General features: G+C 36.4%; 1 protein-coding gene across 3 annotated transcripts in view; it reads right to left on the bottom strand.

The window, feature by feature from the left end:
- The window catches only part of INTS6 (integrator complex subunit 6), a 46319-nt gene that overhangs the window by 10148 nt on the left and 14874 nt on the right, over positions 1-21297 (bottom strand). For 2 of the 3 annotated variants that reach the window (XM_082304987.1, XM_082304986.1), the window contains 8 exons: positions 15041-15130; positions 7297-7480; positions 6160-6285; positions 5138-5292; positions 2112-2264; positions 1840-1972; positions 1227-1321; positions 697-807 (listed from right to left, as the gene is read on the bottom strand). In XM_082304987.1, the coding sequence (XP_082161113.1) occupies positions 697-807; positions 1227-1321; positions 1840-1972; positions 2112-2264; positions 5138-5292; positions 6160-6285; positions 7297-7480; positions 15041-15130 (1047 nt within the window). The remainder of the gene's footprint in view (positions 1-696; positions 808-1226; positions 1322-1839; positions 1973-2111; positions 2265-5137; positions 5293-6159; positions 6286-7296; positions 7481-15040; positions 15131-21297) is intronic. The other variant, XM_082304988.1, reaches the window with a different exon arrangement.

Genomic DNA, 21297 nt, shown 5'->3' with positions numbered 1-21297 from the left:
AGCTAAGTTACAAGTACTTGCACTACTGTTTCTTGAAGTTTCAAGCCTACTGCATTGTTTTGTTATCTTGAACAAGAAAGCTTAACATGCACAGTTCAACAAAATAAAAGTGGAGGTAGCAGGGCAGAAATGCTTTAGCTGGTGCAGGAGACTAGTCAAAGATAAGGGCACTATTCTGAACAGAGTCAGCAATTTCAAAAGGTCACTTGCCACTTCTACACCTGTATCCTTATTTGAGATTCTGAATTATGTCACTTAATATTTACTGAACACTTTCCATTTCATTTCACAAGCCAAAGAAAGGACACTTTCTGATTCAGATGCACAAAGTACAAATCTCTATTTTCTGGAAAAATGCTACATCATCTTTAATATCTAAGATAAGACAACATGCTTTCTTTTGGACAAAAGTATGTTAACTGTGTGTACAAGTAAAAATGCTCCTTAAATACAAAAAAAAATCTCAATTTGTACCTCCATATATATATCTTTATAGTTCAGTCTATAAAGTCTATATTTAAATGTCAAGTTTTCCTTCAATTCAGAAAGCTAAAATGCTTTTTTGCTAATTACTTATGGGAAGGTATTAACTTGATCTTTCTGCTCTTTTTTTCCTTCAAAGCCATTGAACTTGAGTATTTTAAGATTATCCTGATATTAGAATAAGTTTTTACTGCTCTGTTGCTTCAACATTACCTGCTGACTCAACTTTTTGAGATATGAAATGACACTGTAACTAAGTCCATATTCCACATTGTCAGCTATAAGGTTTGGTGCTCCCATCATTCTCACAGCTTTCTTCAAAGGCTGAAACATGGAATATATTGTATAGTCATATTTAACTTTATAAGTGTTGTATTCATACTTCTACTAACTGTATCCATTTCAAATAGAACCTGAGGTCCTCAAAGTTAGAAAAGAAGAAAAAGACTTTCAGGGCAGCATTTTTTTTGTTGTTTTAAAGCATTGTTCCATTCATACAAAAACAATTATTAACAGAGATATCATTTATATACTAGTCACTGTTGATGAAATTTTCATAACATTCAGGTCTCAAGCCTTACAGAGGACTTCAGTGAAAACAGTAAGTACCATTATGCACAAAGTTTAGCTATTCTCTCTTAAATTAATACATATTCTACTTGAAATAGGGAATACACCCATAGCAGAAAGATAACTATAGCTACATAATAAAATAGAAATTTTAACACACTAAGTCACCTTACCCCAAGATAATAAGGAGGCATTGTCTTCAAATAGCTTTCAAATGACTGTCGCCATTTCAATGTAGGCTTTGCCTTGTGTACTTTAAACAAGTCATCTGATGGTTATAAAAAACAAAAGACAAAATGAAAGGCATGTCTAAACAGCATTGCATCTTTTTTTCTGATAAAAGAAACTCTCAAAGAAATGCCAATTCCTCAATGCTTAAATTAATGTATGTATTGTAACATATATACAACTAAACTAAATACACAGACACACAAGATTAATGCTGCAGCCAAAAGATGGAACCTGATAAATTATTTATCAAATTGAATTGGTAATTGAGACAAGAGATAGGGAAAAATGGCTCCTAAAATAATGAAAGAACTGAGACCAAAACATATCTGAAAGACTGATGATTAAGTAAATCGTCTTACACATTGAGTCTGAGTCATGAAGGTCAGCCAGTTGGTGACAAGTGAAAGAAGTTATTGATGACAAACACATTGTTCAACATTCTACCTTTCGACAGGTGTGTGATTAATACTGGCATTCATTGCAGTAATCTATTTAGATGAGATCAATTTTTCAGTTGCCTACGACCTAAGAAAATTTTTATGAAGTGGTATTTACCTAGCAGTGGAAGGAGGACTGGATAATTGTAAGGCATCACAAATAAATTCACACAATTCAGCGCTGTACTAGCTTTCAAGTAACCAAAAGGATGACCAAGTTCACTGTATTTTGCGCTATTGCTCACATATACCTGCAATAAAACACATTATATTGTATGTAAATCAAATATATCACGTGCTGAAATATTATGTCCTATTTTGATTGTAGAATAAAGTCTATGAAAAACAGCATTCTATAAATAACTTAAATTCAGCATGCACTCTACTTGCCTGCCAGCAGGTCTGAGGGGATTTTCTTTCCAGGATAAACTGGGTCAGTGGTGAAGGTTCTAATTCGTATTTATCAAAAGGCAGTTTGTCAATGACCATCGGTTCACAGTCAGTACAGGAAAACTTCACCACAGGATGAGATGTGCGAGGTGGCTAAACATAAGCATTCCACTGTTAACAAGTCTGCACAACGATTACAATGCAATTGTGCTATGACAACTAAAGTAATACAGGTTCTTTGAAAACAGACATTTTTAAGGAGCCTATTCAATATCAGATTCATATTTATTGTTAATGCATCCTAAGCAATTAATGTATGATGTTAATACTGTCTTAAAATCTAAGGAATCTTATTTTCTAAATAAATGCCAATTATTTTACCTAGTAAGTCTAGAACAGTATGCAAGTAAAACTTCTTGCATATACACAAAAACTTTGCAAATGGAAGCAAATCCCAGTGGGGACAAAAAAAAGTCTTCAGTGCCACTCTGGGGCATGCCCATTTTTATTCCCCACAGAAGCAGGCGCTGTACTTTTGCATTTGCTGACTTCCTCCAGCACTTTTCCTTCTTGGCAAATTTAACAGTTAAAAATTCATGTTGCTATTGGTCATTCAGTTTGAATTCAGAAAAAAAAACAAGCTTTATAAGAACTCACATTTTAACTAGGCCTGTGAAAAATTATTTCAATTCAAGTAATGTAAGCGTTTGGATTTTAATCTTTTTATTAATCACAGGGAAAGGCCTTTGTGCCTCGAGTTTCAAGTATATGTTAACAACATATTTGAAATTTCTTTTGCTGAAAGGGAAAGCTGATTTTTTTTGTGCATGATGAAAATTGGAGTTGTACACCTTCCACTGAAGGGTTTTCAAGAGAGGAATGTCAGCTCTTATACTTACCCCGAGCCTCCTCCAAGGCCACTAGAATCTGGGGAGGAGCTCAATTGGGAAGCCTCCTTCCATTTACTCTCTTTACAAGAAGGTAAGCAATAAATACATAAGCTGAACTAGGGAAACACAGGATTTCTTGGACCTTCCTACCACCTCACCTTGAAAGCAATTTTTCTACGTCTATAAGCTCTAGCCTCTTCCTTTTAGGATGAGCCATCCAATTGTTATCTGCCCACAGAGCTGGTCTTGCCTTGAGTGTCTCCATTCTGAGGAAGGTTTACTGTCCAAGTGCACACAAAACAGGAGGCCCAACCAACTGAAGGAACTGCAATTCTCTTCAAAGAAGATGCCTCCAATAAATAGTTGTGGTAGAGTTTGTGACCAAGCCATGAAGCAGTTATACTAGGAATAAAAAGGCTGCAAAAGAAGCTGAATGCTAAGACTTGAGAAGTGCAATAATCCTTGGTTGGACAGCAGAACTATTTTTACCTCAGAGCAGTGGGAGCAGCCATTTACATGTTGATCTGCCAACATAATTATTAGCAGACTTTCATATACATTTAAGGAAGTCTTGAGAGTATCATTACCTACAGTACCTGAAACAGTTGTTGGGGTAGGACTGTTTGAGACAACTCCACTGTGGATCAGGTAACAGGGAGGAAAAGAAAAATATCTAACTATGGACTCTTACAACATGTGCTAAGTTTTAACACTATATTTTCAGAACAGTAAGGAAATACAAGTCTGGAAACACTATCAGCAAACTTAGCTCCCCAACATTGCATAAGGAAGGTTCAATGTGGAATTCCAATTGATGTCAACAGGAATTTAGGTGCATGTGCAATAATCCAGTGCTTTATGCAGTTATGAGAGCTATACATGCTACAACTGAGAGAAGAATTTTTTCTCATCTTCTTGCCATTTAGGTAAGTCAACCTCATGTTTTTAGCAGATTTAGTTCAACAGCTCTTCACTTGGCAAGATCTATTTTAGCAATCTCGATTGAGATCTGCAGTAGCAGACAAACTACTGACTCTACACAGTGAATGGAGGTATGTATGCCATTGATAGTGATAACAAGGAGTACACAGGACAGTTTTCCTAGAGAGCAGCTTTTTAATATCCAGTACACAATGATGTTTTGTTTTTTAAATGACTATAGAAGATTTACTTTTATTCATATATGCTAGCTTGCTTTGTAGTTCAGAAGGGCATCCACGCCCTTCAATGAATGTGGCCACAGATGCCAGCAATATCAAACCTGTAAATATGACTAAAATTTCATACTTATATCACTCCTCAACAACCTGTATTTCAAAGGACTTTATATATTTTTTTAAACAAAGGAGATAAAATTTATGAAAAGTTCAATGAGTTTGCTAGTCAGCACACCAGTTTCAGATGAAAAAAACCAACAAAAATTCAACAAAAATCATCATGAAAGGTAGGGAACAATTATACAATTGCATTGTTTCTACTTTAATGATTTTCAAAGATTAACCGAAATACAAAAATACATTATACTATACTAGTGATTAGTTCTCAGACCAAACAAAAGGCAGTGGCATACATTCTTTTATGAAAAAGAACAAATAAAATTAATTCTGTGGGTAGTATTTGAAAAAAAACTAAGGTGAGTTTCTCTACTTGGGATAAATTGAAGGTATGACTACACTGAACAGCAGATGAAATTACATTCATCTGCTAGAATGAAGACGAACTATCACAAGGATTCAAAATTGGGAAGATCATACTATTTTCTATTAACACCATCTGAGAGGCAATAGAATTTGATAGTCTATTATCAAAGTGCCACCTTATTTCTGGTTTGATATTTTAACAGAGTTCAAACAGAAACACTACGTGCATGTACTAAGTCTACAAATAAATGTTACAGGCAGTTTCTTAATGCTTCAAAGTTACTAAAAAGCAAACCCCATAGTATTATTTGCTCATCAGTAATTTACCCGAGATAACTGCAACACGGGTTTACATGTGTCATTCCTTCTTGTGTCACACTGCTTTTACGATTGCTACAATGAAGTACATATCAAGATTCAAAAATCAGTGAATCGGAAATCCTTGAATAGTTCCTCACGCACAAACCGTTTGGCTTTATCTAACTTCAGTACATACCAGCGTTGGAGAATTTTGATCTGGCCAAAAGGATTCAGGAACAGGCCAATGACCTATAGGAACCCCAGTTTTAGGGTTTGGTCTGACGTAAATAAGTTTGTGACAGCTGTGCCAAGGCTGAGGTCCAAAGGGTCTAGATATATCCACCTGCCCATCTACAGAAGAAAAAGGCTTTATGAGTCAAAATAGTGTGAAAACTCAAAGAGAGTATTAAACAACTTCTGTGAAGAGTTTAAGAACTATACCCCCAGGGAAGCTCCTCCTGCAGTTAATATTATTTCTAAGAATAGCAGATAGTTGTCAGTAAGCATTTCTGCAAAACCCCAGAAACTATGAGAAACCAGATAATCATCGAATGTTTACAGGATCAAAGCCAATTATCTGGAGCCCTTCATAATAATCAGTTTCTTTCTCCTCCCATTGTTATTACCAGATAACCTTCAAATCTCCACGCATTAAGAAAAAAAAAAAATATACACGACTAATACTGCTGGACTAACTTTTTATTGCAGCAAAGCAGGATTTAAAAAAATCCCACAAACACTTCCTAGTAACACCCTAAGAGGGACCTAGCTAAGCTATTTAGAATGAGAAGTTAAGGCTGCAGTCATATTTGCTATTTTAACTTTTAATGCAGCCACTTTACTACATTAAACAAAAAAAAAAGATAAGCGTATAAACCCACAATATTTCCCTATCAAGCTATTTACATTTCTAGCTGGTTGAAAACTACTGCTTAAAACTCATGAACCCATTTAACTACACTTGATGTGAATAACTGCATTTAAGCCTACCTGAGTAATATGACCAAATGTAGAGATTTTACACACTGTGTAGCAGCTATAGCAAGTATTTTGAAAAAGTACAACAAAATTTCAGACATAGCAGGTCCTTTTTGTAGTAATGTCTTTTAAAATGTAACAGTTTTCCTTTTGCTTTGGCAACTATTACATTAAGTTCACTAAATTATATTGATAGTCATCCCTGCCATTCGATATCATTGTGCAAAAAAGTTCAAGTACCATCAATCGGTGAGGGATCAGGTCCAGCTTTTTCAAAATTTATTACCACTCCACTTTGCACTTTTTGCACCAATGACTCAAGACACTGATTCAGCATTCTTGGAGAGCACACGCAATATGATCGACCTAGAACAAAACAGTCAAGGTTAAGGTTGTTCAGTGTTTCTGCCCTTATTTCAACTTGGATCATTCAAAACTGTTCACCCGCCACACACATTGATTTATGTATGGATCACTGATTCAAAGCTTCTCCCAAACACTCCCTCTTTGTTTAAGCAGCAAGGCAGCCTAGTGAAGCAGTGATGGTGTTTTATGCACCTCATTGGAGATGTTTGGGTTTTAGCCCCTTAATGACTTTAACTCAAATTCTTGGTTGCATTCATGGAAAATGGGCTCCCCCTTGTGACAGACATCAACACTTAACTGTCCACAAATTTCAGTCAAAGCACTGGGAGTATAGCCTACATTACAGTCAGAAAGCAGTGGAATCAAATCCTTTTGGAATGCTTTTTAAAATCCCTTTGTTTGCTTTCTATCACATCCCCTCCAACGCATTAGAAGAATCATTATGTTTTTAATATGTGATGTAATAAAAAACTTTTACAAATAAATTATAAAATTATTGCCTGAGTTTGATCTGGAATATAATATCTAAGAGATTAAGAATATGAGTTATGATGGAGAGAAAAGTATCAATTTTGCAGAATTATTATGCATTGTGCATTGCAGAAATTCTGCATGCTCTGGAGGCAGAAAAAAACAACCCAACCCATTTCCTTCACTTTTGGCTTCTTTAGATCAGAGTATGACAGGAATTTAGCAAAACTGTACTGCAGAACAGACTCAATTCTTACAATTTCTAGTTGCAATACCAAGTTGCGTTAAAAAAAAGTAAGTTTTCTCTTCTAAAAAACTGCTAAAGAAAGTAGATTCACACTCTTCCAAGACAGGTTACATTAAATTGTCTGTAGCTTTAATGCAATAGGTGTCTTGAGTTTTATTATATTGAGTTCTGAGTTTTTACAAGTAATATAAGAACTTAGAAATACTTATTCCACAACACGTACATGATTAATAGAGCTAAATTGAATTCATTTTCAAAAGTATTGACTTGTCAAAGGAAACCAGGGCACTCACCTCCTGTGACTTCACACATAGGTGTGATTGCAGAGTCATCCACCGGTACCCCTGTCATCTGCTCCGATTCCGGTGCTGTAATACCAGGCAAACGGAGAACCAAAGCAAATAACCTCTGATCCCATCGAAAGGGTTCCTTAGTCAACTCACTTCCAGGTAGAGGGGAATTGAGAGGTAAATGGAGCTGAAAAGGAATTTAAATCTGTGAATATACTGCTTTAAAAAAAAAAAAAAAAAATCAGGTTACATAGTGATGGCAATTCACTCTATATAAACACACTTATAACCTCTCCACAGATACTTACAATTTGATTCAAGTACTGTACATTACAAGCAAGACACCCATCATTTAATCAACACCTTAAACATTTCAAGGCAACATGATGCACGAAGTTGAGAGTTACAAACCAAATGGGAACAACCATTTTTTAAAACTGATCTAAATTTCAGAATCAATAGAATATTTCCTTTAGAATTTCAGCAGTAAGAAGTGCTTCACTGCAGCGTTCTTTTGTTCAAACAATTTTCTGCAGAACAGGCCCATTCTCAGCTCAGTCTTTTCCTTGATTCTTCAAGATAAAAAACATAACTGAATGAAAAGGTAATGTTAATCCAAGACTCCTGCAAAAGAAATATAACTTGGGTATAGCTGCTCAAAAATATCTAGCTGCCAGGATCACCTACTCCAAATAACTCGGCTTCAACAAACTAACTAATGTGGTCATTATGTTATAGAATCAGAAGGCAGAAATTTTACATAACTTGGGTATATCCCACAACTAAAATCATGCCTGTGCTTTAAGTGAAAAGCAAAGATTAAAATCAACACTGAAATGCCAAATGAGTTCTCACTTTTAGGTAATAGATAACAATAGCAACAGCCCCTCTTACACAGAAGAACTGCTTGCCATGTGCCATTGTGTTGCCTCTGTCTGGGAAGAACTACACAAAAGTTTTAGTTCAAAATATTGAAGATACCATCTGAGGACATACAATACATAGGAGCATTTCTTTTTGCTGGAATTCCTAGAAAAGGCAGTAAAGAGATTCCAGTTTCAGGCTTCAAACATGCTGCACTACAGATACAGCAATGTTCAGGATATTATTTATTAATCACTAACAGGAACAGGCAGAGAGACTAACAGAACATTCAAAATTCCCAGGGTTAGTGGTAGTTTTATAAGAGTTAACTGAAATAAGGAAAAAAAAAAAAAATCAATGCTTTAGCTTCTAAGGGATAGCACAGGGCATTCAGAAGACTCTAGTCTCTCTTTCTGCATCCAGATACCTCACATAGAGATTAGTGGGAAAAAGAAAGCTTATCAAAACATTCAACTACAGAAGCCCTGAACAGATAGACTAGACTTATAACAAGTAATTACAATTTTCAGAAAGATTTGATAGATCCCTGGCTGCTGATACCACTGTTGGTGCAAGCAAAATTCTCATTTTATCTGGAGCACTGCAGCCATAAAGGGGAAAAAAGATCCCCAAAGCAATGACTCAAGTGGTGCAAACTGTTCCATTACCAGGGCAAATACAAGGGTTAAGCCCAAAAGCTGGAGCAAACTCAAGAGTTTCTCAAACACTTTCCTTCTCATGCAGCATTCAAAAAATCCCAATTCTCAATCTCAACTCTATGTTAGCAAAGGAAACTACTAGTCTCTTCCAAAACTTGATGCAAGTCCACAAAACCACCCATGACAAATTGGCTTCATTTTCAGTTCATAGGGGTTAGTTACGGAGCTTGCAACAAGCTGTTGAAAAAGTTTTTTGTTTGCTTGTTTTTAAGAGATGAACTTGAAAGCATTAAACCTAATTTCCAAACTGGAAACCTCTGCTATTTCTATTTACATAATTGCAAGCATCTCATATTGACATGTCTTCATGTTTGAAAAATAATCAATTTATTGATACAATCTCAAAGCCAGGAAGAAACACAACAAACCCACTCTCCTAACACGTGAGCTAGAATCAAAACACTTTGGACTTTTCAGCGCACCTGATGCTTCCTCCTGAATTTCTGCTTTTGCTGATGCAAGCAGAGAGCACATGTGAGAAGAGCACTATTTTCCCCAAATGTTTCACGTGAAATTGGCCAAAGGGCACTCAGCTATGTACCTGGTTTATTACTGATTCACATGCATGTCTTTCCCCTTTTCACACAAAGAGCCAGCAATGCCTGTCTGGCAAAGGAAACTCAGTTAAAAGAATAGCCACATTCTTAGTAAACAGCCTAGAATCTTGACTGTAAGAGAACTCAATTGCAAGCACTACACCGTCCTCCTTGGGGCTATCATTAAGGAATGCCATTCACCAAACTTTCCTACTTAGATCTGATTGAACAGAAGATTTACTAGTTACATTTCATCTGCGAAACATACCTACTTAACAGCACTGTTTTTCCTCAGGCAGCATATATACATTTTTTTGAGATATATATATGTATCCCATTGGACCCTCTACGAACACTATCCTGAGTTCAGTTTATCTCAAACTACAAACCCTTTCTTTGGCTCAGCTGGTTACACTGAGAGAACCCCAAAACCAAACAGTACTCAGGAGCAGGCCATTGCATTATGTACATATTACTATCAGAAACATTTTCAAACTGTAAGATGACATGCAAAGCCATCAGCATCAAGTCAAATGTCCTCACTTTCTTTTTCACATTTTAATTCCAGTTAAATTTAACATATTTCTGGAGAAGTTATAGATTCAAACCAGGCCTCATTCTCCACAGACATTAGTAACCTGATCTTCTCACTTCCAGTTACTTTTTTCTTTTAACTGGCATTGTATTACCATAGCAACTGCATACCTAGCAGAAAATAAGATGGGCCTAGAAATGTACATCTTGCATTTCATTTCTCTTTCCCCACGCATATTTCAATATGAAGACATGCACATCTTTTCCTCTTTGTCTTTCATATTGGTTGTTGAGAAAAAGATACACTGAACAATTTAAAGGGAGGTTATTTACCAGCAATGGTCTTCAATATGTTGTCTATATATAATCACACACAAGTGTCCTCCCAGCTAAGTACTAAAAACAGCTGTTTTGTCTCAACACTAGTTTGTAGGAGCACAAACAAACCCTACCATTCCCAAATGCCATAATGCTACAGTAAGATAGCAGTGTGTGCCTTAGGCCCCTCTTCCCTGCCTTTAAATCCACTAAAATGTTTAAGAACCGAGAGGGGTTGGAGGACAACCTGTTACTGAAGAGATCTTAAAGAACGCTGTTATTGGTGAACAGGTCTTTTTGTTTATTCTGAGTCCTTGTTTCTACATACATTTATGCAATCATAAGCAGCAGCACCGTCTGAAATCCTCAAAAAACATCAGAGGATCCTAGAGACCCCAGGCTGAATAAAAGCTAGATCAGCATTGGAGAACTCTGCAGTGGCATGGTAGTTGGTGAAAGAATGCAGTGCTCTTCTGGCAATGACTGCACATACAGGCTCAAACGTTACAACGGGCAGCGCTAGCACTCCTTAAGCTTTAGTACACACGTAATTACAGGCAGCTCCACATTGGGAAATCTCATAAAAGGTTGTTACATGATCAGGTACTCAATAAAAATATCCATACAGAGATAGTCAACTTCTTTGTCTTTTTGTATCTTAAAAAAAAAAAAAAATCTATCTGCAAGCAACCTTTCTTGCAGGCTTTTCTGGTACCCATAAAAAGACAAGACACATCTAACATCCCAAGCAAATGCAGCATTTCATCCTTGGAGCACTGAAGGACTAAGAATGGGCAACAAGATTCAAGTCCAGCTGAGAAAACAAGCCCTTCATAGACTGAGAAACTCTACTTAGCCTTAACAACAGCATTATGTTTTCCTATCTTTTTTCATCCAATCATATGCAGTTATAACACAGAGAGAAAGCTACAAATTGGTTTTCCATAGGAAATAACTGAAGATCACAGAGAGACAGCAGAAGCCAAGCAGCATTGCTCATGCTTTTTGTTTGCACAACCATTCATCAGAATGTATCAGTTGGTCAATAACCGAGTTTCAGTCTTGCAAACAGGAGTTTAATGCTTCCTCTTAAAACAGAAGCTATGTAGAAGGAAGACAAGGAAAGATAGCCCAACAGCTGCAAAACTGGAAAAGTATGACATTTTATTTCATAATATAAAGAAGAATAAGAGAAAACCCCTCAAGCAATTAAACACTTGTTAAAGGAAAGATCAGGAAAGGGCTAAGACCAAATTTGAGGGATCAGGCCAGAAGTGAAAGCCACCTCAAGAGGAATCCATAGCATGAGACCAATAATTAATGATGGTATTCCAACAGCATATGAGCCCATGCCTTCCTCGAGTTATGACTTGGACAAGCAACTCCAGGGAAGAATCTGGTCAACCTGCCATGCTGGACGTAGAACTGACACTGGCACCCTTCAGTGCATCGGCACTGGTGCATTAGAAGTCAGTGCCAGAAGGGACAGGACTGAAAATCATATTAACTTGTGCTGGTGGAGATAATTGCATAGACTGCATCATTTCTGTCTTCAGTCTGAGGAACCACATCCATCAGAGACAAAGTAGTGCTGAATGGGTAAGACACTTTATCTGCAAAACCCATATTAAATTCCACAAAGGAACAGGACATCTGAAGAATTCAGCAAGAGCTCTGAAACAGGGTTTAAGCTTGACTGCTTCACACTAGGGCAAATGACAGTGTTCCCACAGTGATAAAGCTGATTTCATTGGTAAGAATGCAAAGTTCACCTGAATGATAAAGCTTTGAGAAAACTTGCCTCCAGGTTCCATGCTGGCTTCACAGGCTTTCCAAAAACAACGTTCTATCAGTTCTCTTATACATAAGTTTTAAAAGAACTAAAAATATACTGCCTTAGTCCATGACAAGAACTTTACACAGGAAGTAAAAACACTGCTGTCATAGCCAGTGGGATATGATCACTTCCAACACAAACTCTGAAAAGCCTCTCCAAAGTCAAACCCAAAGAACAGAAAAGACATTTGAAAGTGACCTAAAAGCTTTGTTATTGAACAGAAGAGTAATAATGGACTTCTGTATCTCCAGCGTGCTGTTACTGTATTAATTCTGCTTCATTTCTGCATGTCCAACTTGAGACATAACTGTAAAGGACGCTCAAGCTACACTAAGAAAAAATCTGATCAATAGGACATGTTGACAAAAGCAAAAGATCATCCCTGAAAGACAGAAGCACCCTTGGTTGCTTTGTTCCTGTGCTCTTTGATAACGTTAAGGATGTTCCTACGGGTACAGCTATGGCAAAAAAGAAAAAAATCACATCCATTGCTCGGTATGAAATATATACCCTGTAAATACATATGGAAGAACACTCAAAGAAATGCACTCCTGCATTTTGTCTTGCAGGAAGTAAGAGCAGTGGTCACTTTCAGTTCCTCCAGAAGGCAATGCCTTTAAATTTGCTCATTTACCAAGAAATCATTAGTTCACTATCATTAGTAGAGCAGATTCTGCATCTCTAGAATGTAGTTTAACAATGATCAAATCATGTAAGTGTCAAATCTGGCCCAATGTCATGATCATGACACTAAAACTCTGTGCATAGTGCACACTTATCAGTCAGCACCACTCATGAGCCAAGCCTAAATTCAGTAGATTGAAGCAGCCACCAGAAAACCCATTTTCTCAACATAAGTTACAATTTAAAGATGTGAATGTGTGACCAAATGGTTGCCTGACCGTAAGAAGATGTCTTCTCGTGAAGACTAAGGTGAAAAAGTTGTACCCGCATTTGAAGGAAAAGGAACACAAAAAACTTACTGACTGTAAAAAATCCTGAGTCTTGCTGAAAGAAAAAGAGCTCATGACAGCCAATAGAGTTTTCTTACCTAAATCATCTTGGATAAATGAACAAGATGAAAGAAAACATAACGTAGAATCACAGAACTGTGTATATTAGAAGGGACACATGAAGGTTATACAGTCCAGAGCCTTCTGATTGCTCAGGGCCTTGTCCAACTCAGTTTTGAGCATCTCCAATAATGGCAATCTCACAACCACTGGACAACCTATGCCAGTGTTCAATCACCTGCACAGCTAAAATTTTTCTTGATACCCAATCAGGATTTCCCAAGGTATAATTTGCAGCTGTTGCCTCTCATCTCAGCCCTGTACACCTGCAAGAAAAGCCAGGCTCCCTCCATCATTAAGTTGTTGCAGATGGTGGTAAGACACCCCTCACCCCCACAGGCTTCTCTTCTAATGACTGAACAAACCCAGTTCTCAGCCTCTACCCAGATATCATTTGCTTCACCCCCTGAGCATCTTGGTGTCCCTCACTCCAGGATGTCAATGTCTGATTTTTACAAGTTAGTCATCTGACAGCAGAGAAGTTGCTTCTCCTCAAGAAAGGACTTACGCAGCTAAGTTGTTACCCAATTAGCTCTTAAAAAAAAAAAAAAAAAAAAACCAAACAAACAAAAAAACAGTTAACAGCTAACAGCACTAAATGTTGTAGAAGGCTCTAGAAGTGTCACGCTACCCTCTGTTGAATTAACACTTGCTCACTGGCAATCACTGTAAATATGAGGCTGCTGTTCTACTCAGTATTTTGCACCACACCCAATCACTCACTCCATTAAGCTGAAAATAGCTTATTAGGTAAAAAAATATGATGAAAGTGAAGTTTTGTACAGACAACCTACTTGGTATCATGGGTCCAGGCACTCCCTTTCTGTTACTGGCTATGGCTATTTGTTAGTAGTCCACACTGAATTATGAGGTCATTTAACTGTCTTCCTCTAAGTCAGATACATTACAAAAATACTCAAATACCACCTTCCATACAAACAACTTCTGTAAGTGCTGTAAGAATGCAATATAATAGAGCATTAGGAGAAATTCGAGTACCTAATGAACAGCGATGTATGACAAGTTAATCTGTATAGTCAAATGTGGTGTACCACACAGAAAAGTCTGAATACTCCCCTTAAGCTTTAGGACAGACCTTTGGATATTAACCTTTTCCCTGAAAAGGGAATGAGCTTAGGGATTTGTTGTTGTTGTTTGTTTTTTTTACTACTGAGCTGGTCAGACCAACCCTATCCCTAGTGACCTCTTCCACCTTTTTAAGGGAAGAATTCAAAATGGCCAGTAAGTTAAAATAGTTCAATGCCTCAGCATTTGCTATAGCTCTGAGTTTGCCAGATGTCTGAGCAGGTACTCCAGTATATTAAGATCTGGTGTTTTAAACTGCTCTACAGATTTAATTCGAAATACATTTCTTCAGCTCTTATCTTGGATTATAAGGACACTACTGATTTGATTATAATCACTTTAAGAGCCCAGTGTGAAAGTAGTACGTATTTCATGTACTCCCTAGCGGCCACATCCTTTGGGAAACCACTACGTTAATTTGGGTCTATACATAAAGATTTTCTATCTAGACCAGTTAAACACATACATGCTTTACAGAAATCAATTTCTTCTGCTAACATATTTGAAAAGCCATGAACTCCCTGGATAGAAATAGCAAACTGAGTCTACTAAACAGGCCAACAGTTGTACTACATGCTTCTGCCACATGTGACAAGGAAAACGAGCTATTCAGATTTTTGTAGTACTATCACATAAAATTACCTCAAATTAAAAGGAAAAAACATGCAAGTTTAAGCTAATAATAAGCATACTTTTGAGGCGTCATTTATGCTCCTACTGTAAACAGTATTCTAACACAACATTTAGTACACATCATTGTAAACAGAGGTCAGATCTTACCTCTTCCTGTATCCCACTGGTAGTAGTTAATTTACTTCCATCAGTAACTGTTATAATTATTGCTGGCTCCAGAAAAAAGGGGTTTCGTCCCTAAGGGAAAAAAAGCAATTTCATTTAAAATGCTGTAAACAAATTTGTAAGCTTCTGTTCAGTCACTAAATGGCCACTGCTACCCACCAACAAAACAATGAGGCCTGAGGTATTTATTCTCATATACTATATAGTACAGTGCTATGGGTTTTTGAGTCTTTTTGCAGTTAGGCCACGTAAAGCTACACACTTAATATATCTGTATTCAATAAATGCATGCAGAAACATGGCAAAAATGGTTAACATAGGACTTCAAGAACAATGTGTACTGCAGTATTCTGACAAACTAGCAGCTGTTCAGAGGAGCAACTGTCTGTTCAAACCAGAGATACTTCCAACTTCCCCTATTCCAGGGTTGATTTTATGCGTGACTTAATTACTGTGTGACCAACTAAAGCATTTACAGAGTACCTTGTGATCATGATCCCCGAGTTAAGAACTAATACACTATGTATTAAGGAAAACCCTGACATGAATAGTACCGGTTATGTTTTGACCAAGGCGATTCAACCATGCAAGCAAGACTTACTTCAGAAACAAATACTTGAAAAGTAGATAAACTTTCTATATGAATCATTTAAGATAGAAACATATATAAGGTAAGACATTCTGTGATCCCACCAAGACATTCAACTAGCTTAGCTGTAAGAAAAAAACTTGGTTTGCTATTGGCATTTCCTTTTCCTACTGCTGGTATGCTAGGAGCCTTTTGTGCCCCCTGAAAAAGAGGATCCCAAAGTAATCCATCCACACGGCAACTCCAAGCACAAGTAGCGTATTCCACTCTAGCTAGGGTTAAAGATGGACTGGATAAAAGCCACAACAAGCTTTTTTTAGTGGGTCCCACTCTCCTATTGCCAAGCTTAAGGTCTCATTTTTCTTCTTCATAAAACAATAAAGACAAAATAAAACTAGACCCATAGCCTAGTTCTGCTTATAAAGACAAACTGTCTCATGAATGCTTATAATTTACTCTAAAAGAACTAATAGGTTTTAAGAAAAAGATCTTTCAAAGCCATTTTTTTAGAACCCATTTAATATAAAGGATCATTTACTGATTGTGTGCTCAGAACAGAAATATCACCTAACAAGTTTAAATATATTTGATGAGGGGTGTCCAGTCTGAAGCGGCAACACCACGTTTACAGTGTTTAATTTACTATATGCTAACAGAAAAATTAAAAAGTTATTTGCTCAATATTTTCTCAAACCTCAGTGAAAATCCTAAAATTTTCTTTTAAAATAGCATACCATTACTATGAACAAAAAATATGCAGAAATAAAATTAAACAGTTAAGATCAATCTCTCCCACAAAAGCTAAGCTAGTTCATAATCCAATTTAAACAATTACTCAAAAGAATTTAAGGACTCTTAAAATACCATCAATTTTAATTAAAATAATTTCCTAAGAATATTTAGCCTTATTTAATTCTGAAGAACAGTTATGGTATATTATTCTGCCAACTAGTAGTTCACCACAACTGCAAAACATCAGCTGGAAGCTAATTACGTTGCACTGAAACAATATTGAAAGAAGGGTTTCTATCTAGAGGAAAAGGATATTGTTCTCATGAACACTCAGCATAAAAATACTTTAATCCTATTGCTAATAAATTATTGTAAAAATTAATTGACAATTAATAGAAATTACAAGATTTTAGATTTAGAATGTCATAAGCTATGCTCTTTAGGTCAATGCTCTGATCCAATTTGAAATGTAAGTATTAAAAATTTAGTGTCTGACAACTCTTATCCAGATATCCTCATTATCTTAAACACTTTTGTGTACCTCAGCTATAATCTTTCTCAATTTTACCCATCTAAAATTTAAGCCTTAAATTTAAACACTCTGGGCTCAGAATGATTATGAAATTACAAGGAAGGAAATAAGAGATTCTAAGCTTGAGGTACCCCCCGGAAAAATGTCTGAGGGAGAAATTACTTCATCCTCAGTCTATCTTTTATAATTTCACAAGCATTTTACCTGTACAATGGATGATTACCGACATACTAAGTCAAGAATCAACGCATATAGCATCATATTTACAAAAGCAAAAATCGTTTTTTACCAGAACAAGAACAACATTCATTTGTAGCCAGAGTAACAACTGATTTGAGACTCTCTGACCTCAAAGTAACTGACATTTCTACATGTATCATCTACAGGATAACTGTGGAAACACTAGCAGTGCAGTGTTACAGAATACTTCACACCTGTTTAAGTAATAAGGGAAAGTTTTCCCTTGAAATCTCTTCTTCACTGGCTAGATGTGAAAATACAGTAATCTCGAGTTCACCAACTCATCAATACAGCTGTAAGTATTACCCTTTCTAGAAAGAATTCATGAAATCAAGTCACAGAGTACACAATTCACCACTGAATTATTTAAAGACAAGTGACCAGAGCTGAGTTCTCAGTTGCACTTAGGTTCACAGCTCCATGCAATTTAGAAACACAAAATGAGTATCTATGTTCCACCTAAAGAGCCAGAAACATAATTAGAATATATCAAGGAAGAATTTCAGATAAAATGTCTATTATTGAGGTTTATTATTTTTTACTAAAATTTCCATGTCATTAATTCTTAAAGAACACCACTGACTCTTCTGACCCTACTCTTCACCTTAGCTATAGGAAGGCATACAAAACCAGTATTAAGTCAGGTATTCCTAAAAAAAAACCCTTCTTATTTATATAAGCTTTCAAAATTCAGAGATGCTTTAGTAAGTTTGGCAAAATGAAATTCCAGAAGACTTAGACTTACCAATTTTTTAAAATAAAGTGCAGCAGTTTTGTCAATTACCGTTTTAGAACTTTATTTCAATCTGATCAAATTATTATCTATTTCACTTCCTTTAGAAATGTACTATTAAAATAAAACACTATGAATTTACACATCTTAGAAATATCATATTCTTCAAAATACATAGTAATACCATTGACTGTGAATGCATAGGGAATCGATTCAGCACAGCTCAATTTAGTTACGGGGTGGAACAGTGAGTGACAGAGCGTACATTGCCAGCTCGTTGGCAGCTTACAGGTATGCTGACATGCACTGGAAACCAGCTCAGCATACCAAGGTGTAAATAATAAGCCTGTTTACAACTTGCTCTGACAACTAACTAATCACCACGAGGTTTTGTTCATTTCAAAAGAAAAATAATCCAGCAGCTATTTTTAGTATCATCTTACATTCCCACACAGGAGAGTCAAAGATAGAAAGTGTGAAACCCTGAGTTCTCCAAGTAAGTAGGGTAAAGATCAAGTCGGCCTCAGTACCAATACCTTGGGAAACATAAGGGCATCACTCTCCATTTCAGCTAGCATTCTATTCTAGGCCTATCCTAACAAGCACACAAGCAAAGATACTTCTGTTCTTGTGTTATCTGTTTTCAGATAGATTATAACCACTGATAGTGGATAAACATTTAAATGAGTCCAGAAACTCAACAGCTATATTTAAACTGCAGCAAGTTTGAGTCCCAATTTACTAGTCAGGCTACAGTAAATTGAAAATTATTTAAGTTTTATTTTAAACTCTTATTTTTAAATAGATTTGCCTATAAGAAAAAGTATTTTGGAAAAACTAAACATGACTTATGTTTCTGGCTGAAAATTCAGTGGCAACTAGCTCCCACAGGGACTTCAGCTAATTGCGTCATGTAGGCAAATTGGCTCATTTGATATCCTTTTCAGTCCAAATGAGCTGCTAGAGTCACCTGACTGCAAATTCTTTTCAATAATACGCTTTTCCCTTTGAAGGTTCCTAGCAGTGGTGAAAAAAGTACTAAGGAAGAAGCACCTAAGGTATTAATGGCTAATCATCCTGTTCAGCCACCAAGTATTGTAATGCGGTACAAGAGGGCTTTTTCATTCACCTACAATCTCCATTTTCAAGGGCAGATATGCACCAGAGAGACAAAAAAACCCCACACACCTCTTTTTGGAAGAAAGTTATTTAAAAATCAGCATCAATACAGGGGCAAGCTTGCTAGGCTAAAATGGAATAAGCAAGAGACTTAAAGCCTTAAAACTAACTTATCTGTTACACAACACACATTCTTTTGAACAATTTGACAGCTTAACGACTATTTGTTCCAAATCACAAAGCAGCTCGGTTACATCGGTTGCCATTTCTTCAGTCTCCAGCTGAAGCAGTTCTGTGCTCAGATTAATACAAAACAAATAGAGAGCTGTGAGCACCACTGAGCTCCACGCCGCTCACCCGGGGTCACAGCCAGCCCACACGAGCTTGCGCAATGTTCTGAGAGGGAGCCTCAGATCCAGCCAGAAGGGTATCAAATTATCAAGACACGTTATTGTCTGGTTAAGACTCTCAAAACTAAGAATTCACTTTCATAGGCAAGCAAGCTCAGCAACCATTTTTAGCATGACTAATACATTCATGGATTATTTTTTCTTTCCTTCTTCAAAGTGTCCAGGTAAAGCAATTCAAGAGCTATTGTGACCTTTAGATGTGTAAGCATACAATATTATACATGCAGTAAGAGAAAATTGATTTAAGACTACTGTTATCTCAATGCACACATTTAAATATTAATTTCAGAGTCAGAAGTGTTGAAAAACTTAATCGCTGAGGCAGAAACATGCCCAAAATCCCACCAAGTCAGAGACTAAAAATTACACGTTCAACAAGCAACCACTATAAAAAGAAATAAGTATTTAGCAGCACAAAAGCTTCATGCCCAAGAAAGGCTAGAAGTTGAAAATAAAAGTAAACTGAAATAAAGTGCATATTTTTTAACAGAACACGTTACTAATCGCTGGAAAAAACTCATTTTCAGATCATGATCAAATGTCTAAAAGGTACGCTTTCATTTCAGTAAATCACAAAACTTAGCAGAAGTTGTATCACACATCCATCATACATTATATTATTGCAGCAGAGCCTTTTTATTTTCAGAAGTATCAGCCCTAACTGCCAGTAAATTTAGTCATCTGACCAGGAAATACAAAAGTGCACTATCAGTTTTTTTCAATTCAATCAGGTTTTTTAGAATTTAAAAGGTCAAGATTCTTATAAATGCTCATGAGAATCTGTGAGCAACCATTGTTCAAAAACAATAGTTTAAAATGAAATCTAAAAGTCAGAATGACGGCAAAATTATTAGCTTTAAAGCTATTTTTTTAACTGATAACAGCTTAAAAAAATACCAAAACACAGAGCTTGAATTTCAACAAACTAAAACAGATGGTCCAAATCCATCATAGTTCTCACTTAGTTTTTGTATCTTAGGAACTTCAGTTACACTTTAACAAAATCACAAAATGTCCAAAACATTAATTTAACATTAGAGACTTAACCCTTCATTTCTCAAGACACAACACTACCCGTCAAGTACACAGAGGTATTTAACAACTGCTCTATGCTCTGATAGACAGCTACATAGGAACTGTAGCATCTTGTGCAACTTCTTACTTGTCCCACTCGCATTTTCAGCAACTTTGACTATTTTCTGTTATCCCTGCAGACCCAATCAATATAGTTGTGAAGACCTATAGAATCAATCGTATTTTATGGATTCACACAACTGTTTCCCAAGTCACAAACACATAACTGGCAATGTAACTCTTCACAAAAACTACTTCACCCTCAAGATTTTTTCAAATGTATGTAGACATGCACCATAACCATGCATATATGCATACACACTATAGTACTCAGGAATGAATGAGCTTTCTGCTTCAGTAGATTAGTAAATTCTTTCCTACTCCTTGATAAGAAGCAAAATGGCTTTAAGTGGAAGCTTTCCCAGATGAAGCTATGCTGCATCTCACTTAATTAATATTTAGCACAAACACACTATGAAATTCCGTGATCTATCAGAACACAAGGACGAATACGCTGCGGGGAAAAAGAGCAAGAAGGACAGTCGGGTTCTACTGCAACATTAGCTTTCATAAATCTGACTTCTCACGGGATATGCCACAAGAGCTCCATGATTCTGTGGCCAGACTGAAAAGCACAGCACCTCTGAGCTGCATCATGGTGTTATCTAAGTGACTGAACCTGCATGATAAAAACAGCTTTGAAACCATATTTATTTGTCATGGCTGTTTTAGAACAGAAAGTGACCCCATGAATGGGAACCCCTTAAGCATCAGAGAGACTTCTGTGATTTCAGGCTGAATGAGGAAGAG

Source organism: Platalea leucorodia (assembly GCF_965183815.1).
Source record: "Platalea leucorodia genome assembly, chromosome: 2".
NCBI lineage: Eukaryota > Metazoa > Chordata > Aves > Pelecaniformes > Threskiornithidae > Platalea > Platalea leucorodia.
The sequence above is the reverse complement of the archived record's forward strand: the minus strand, read 5'-3'. Positions and strand labels throughout refer to the sequence as shown.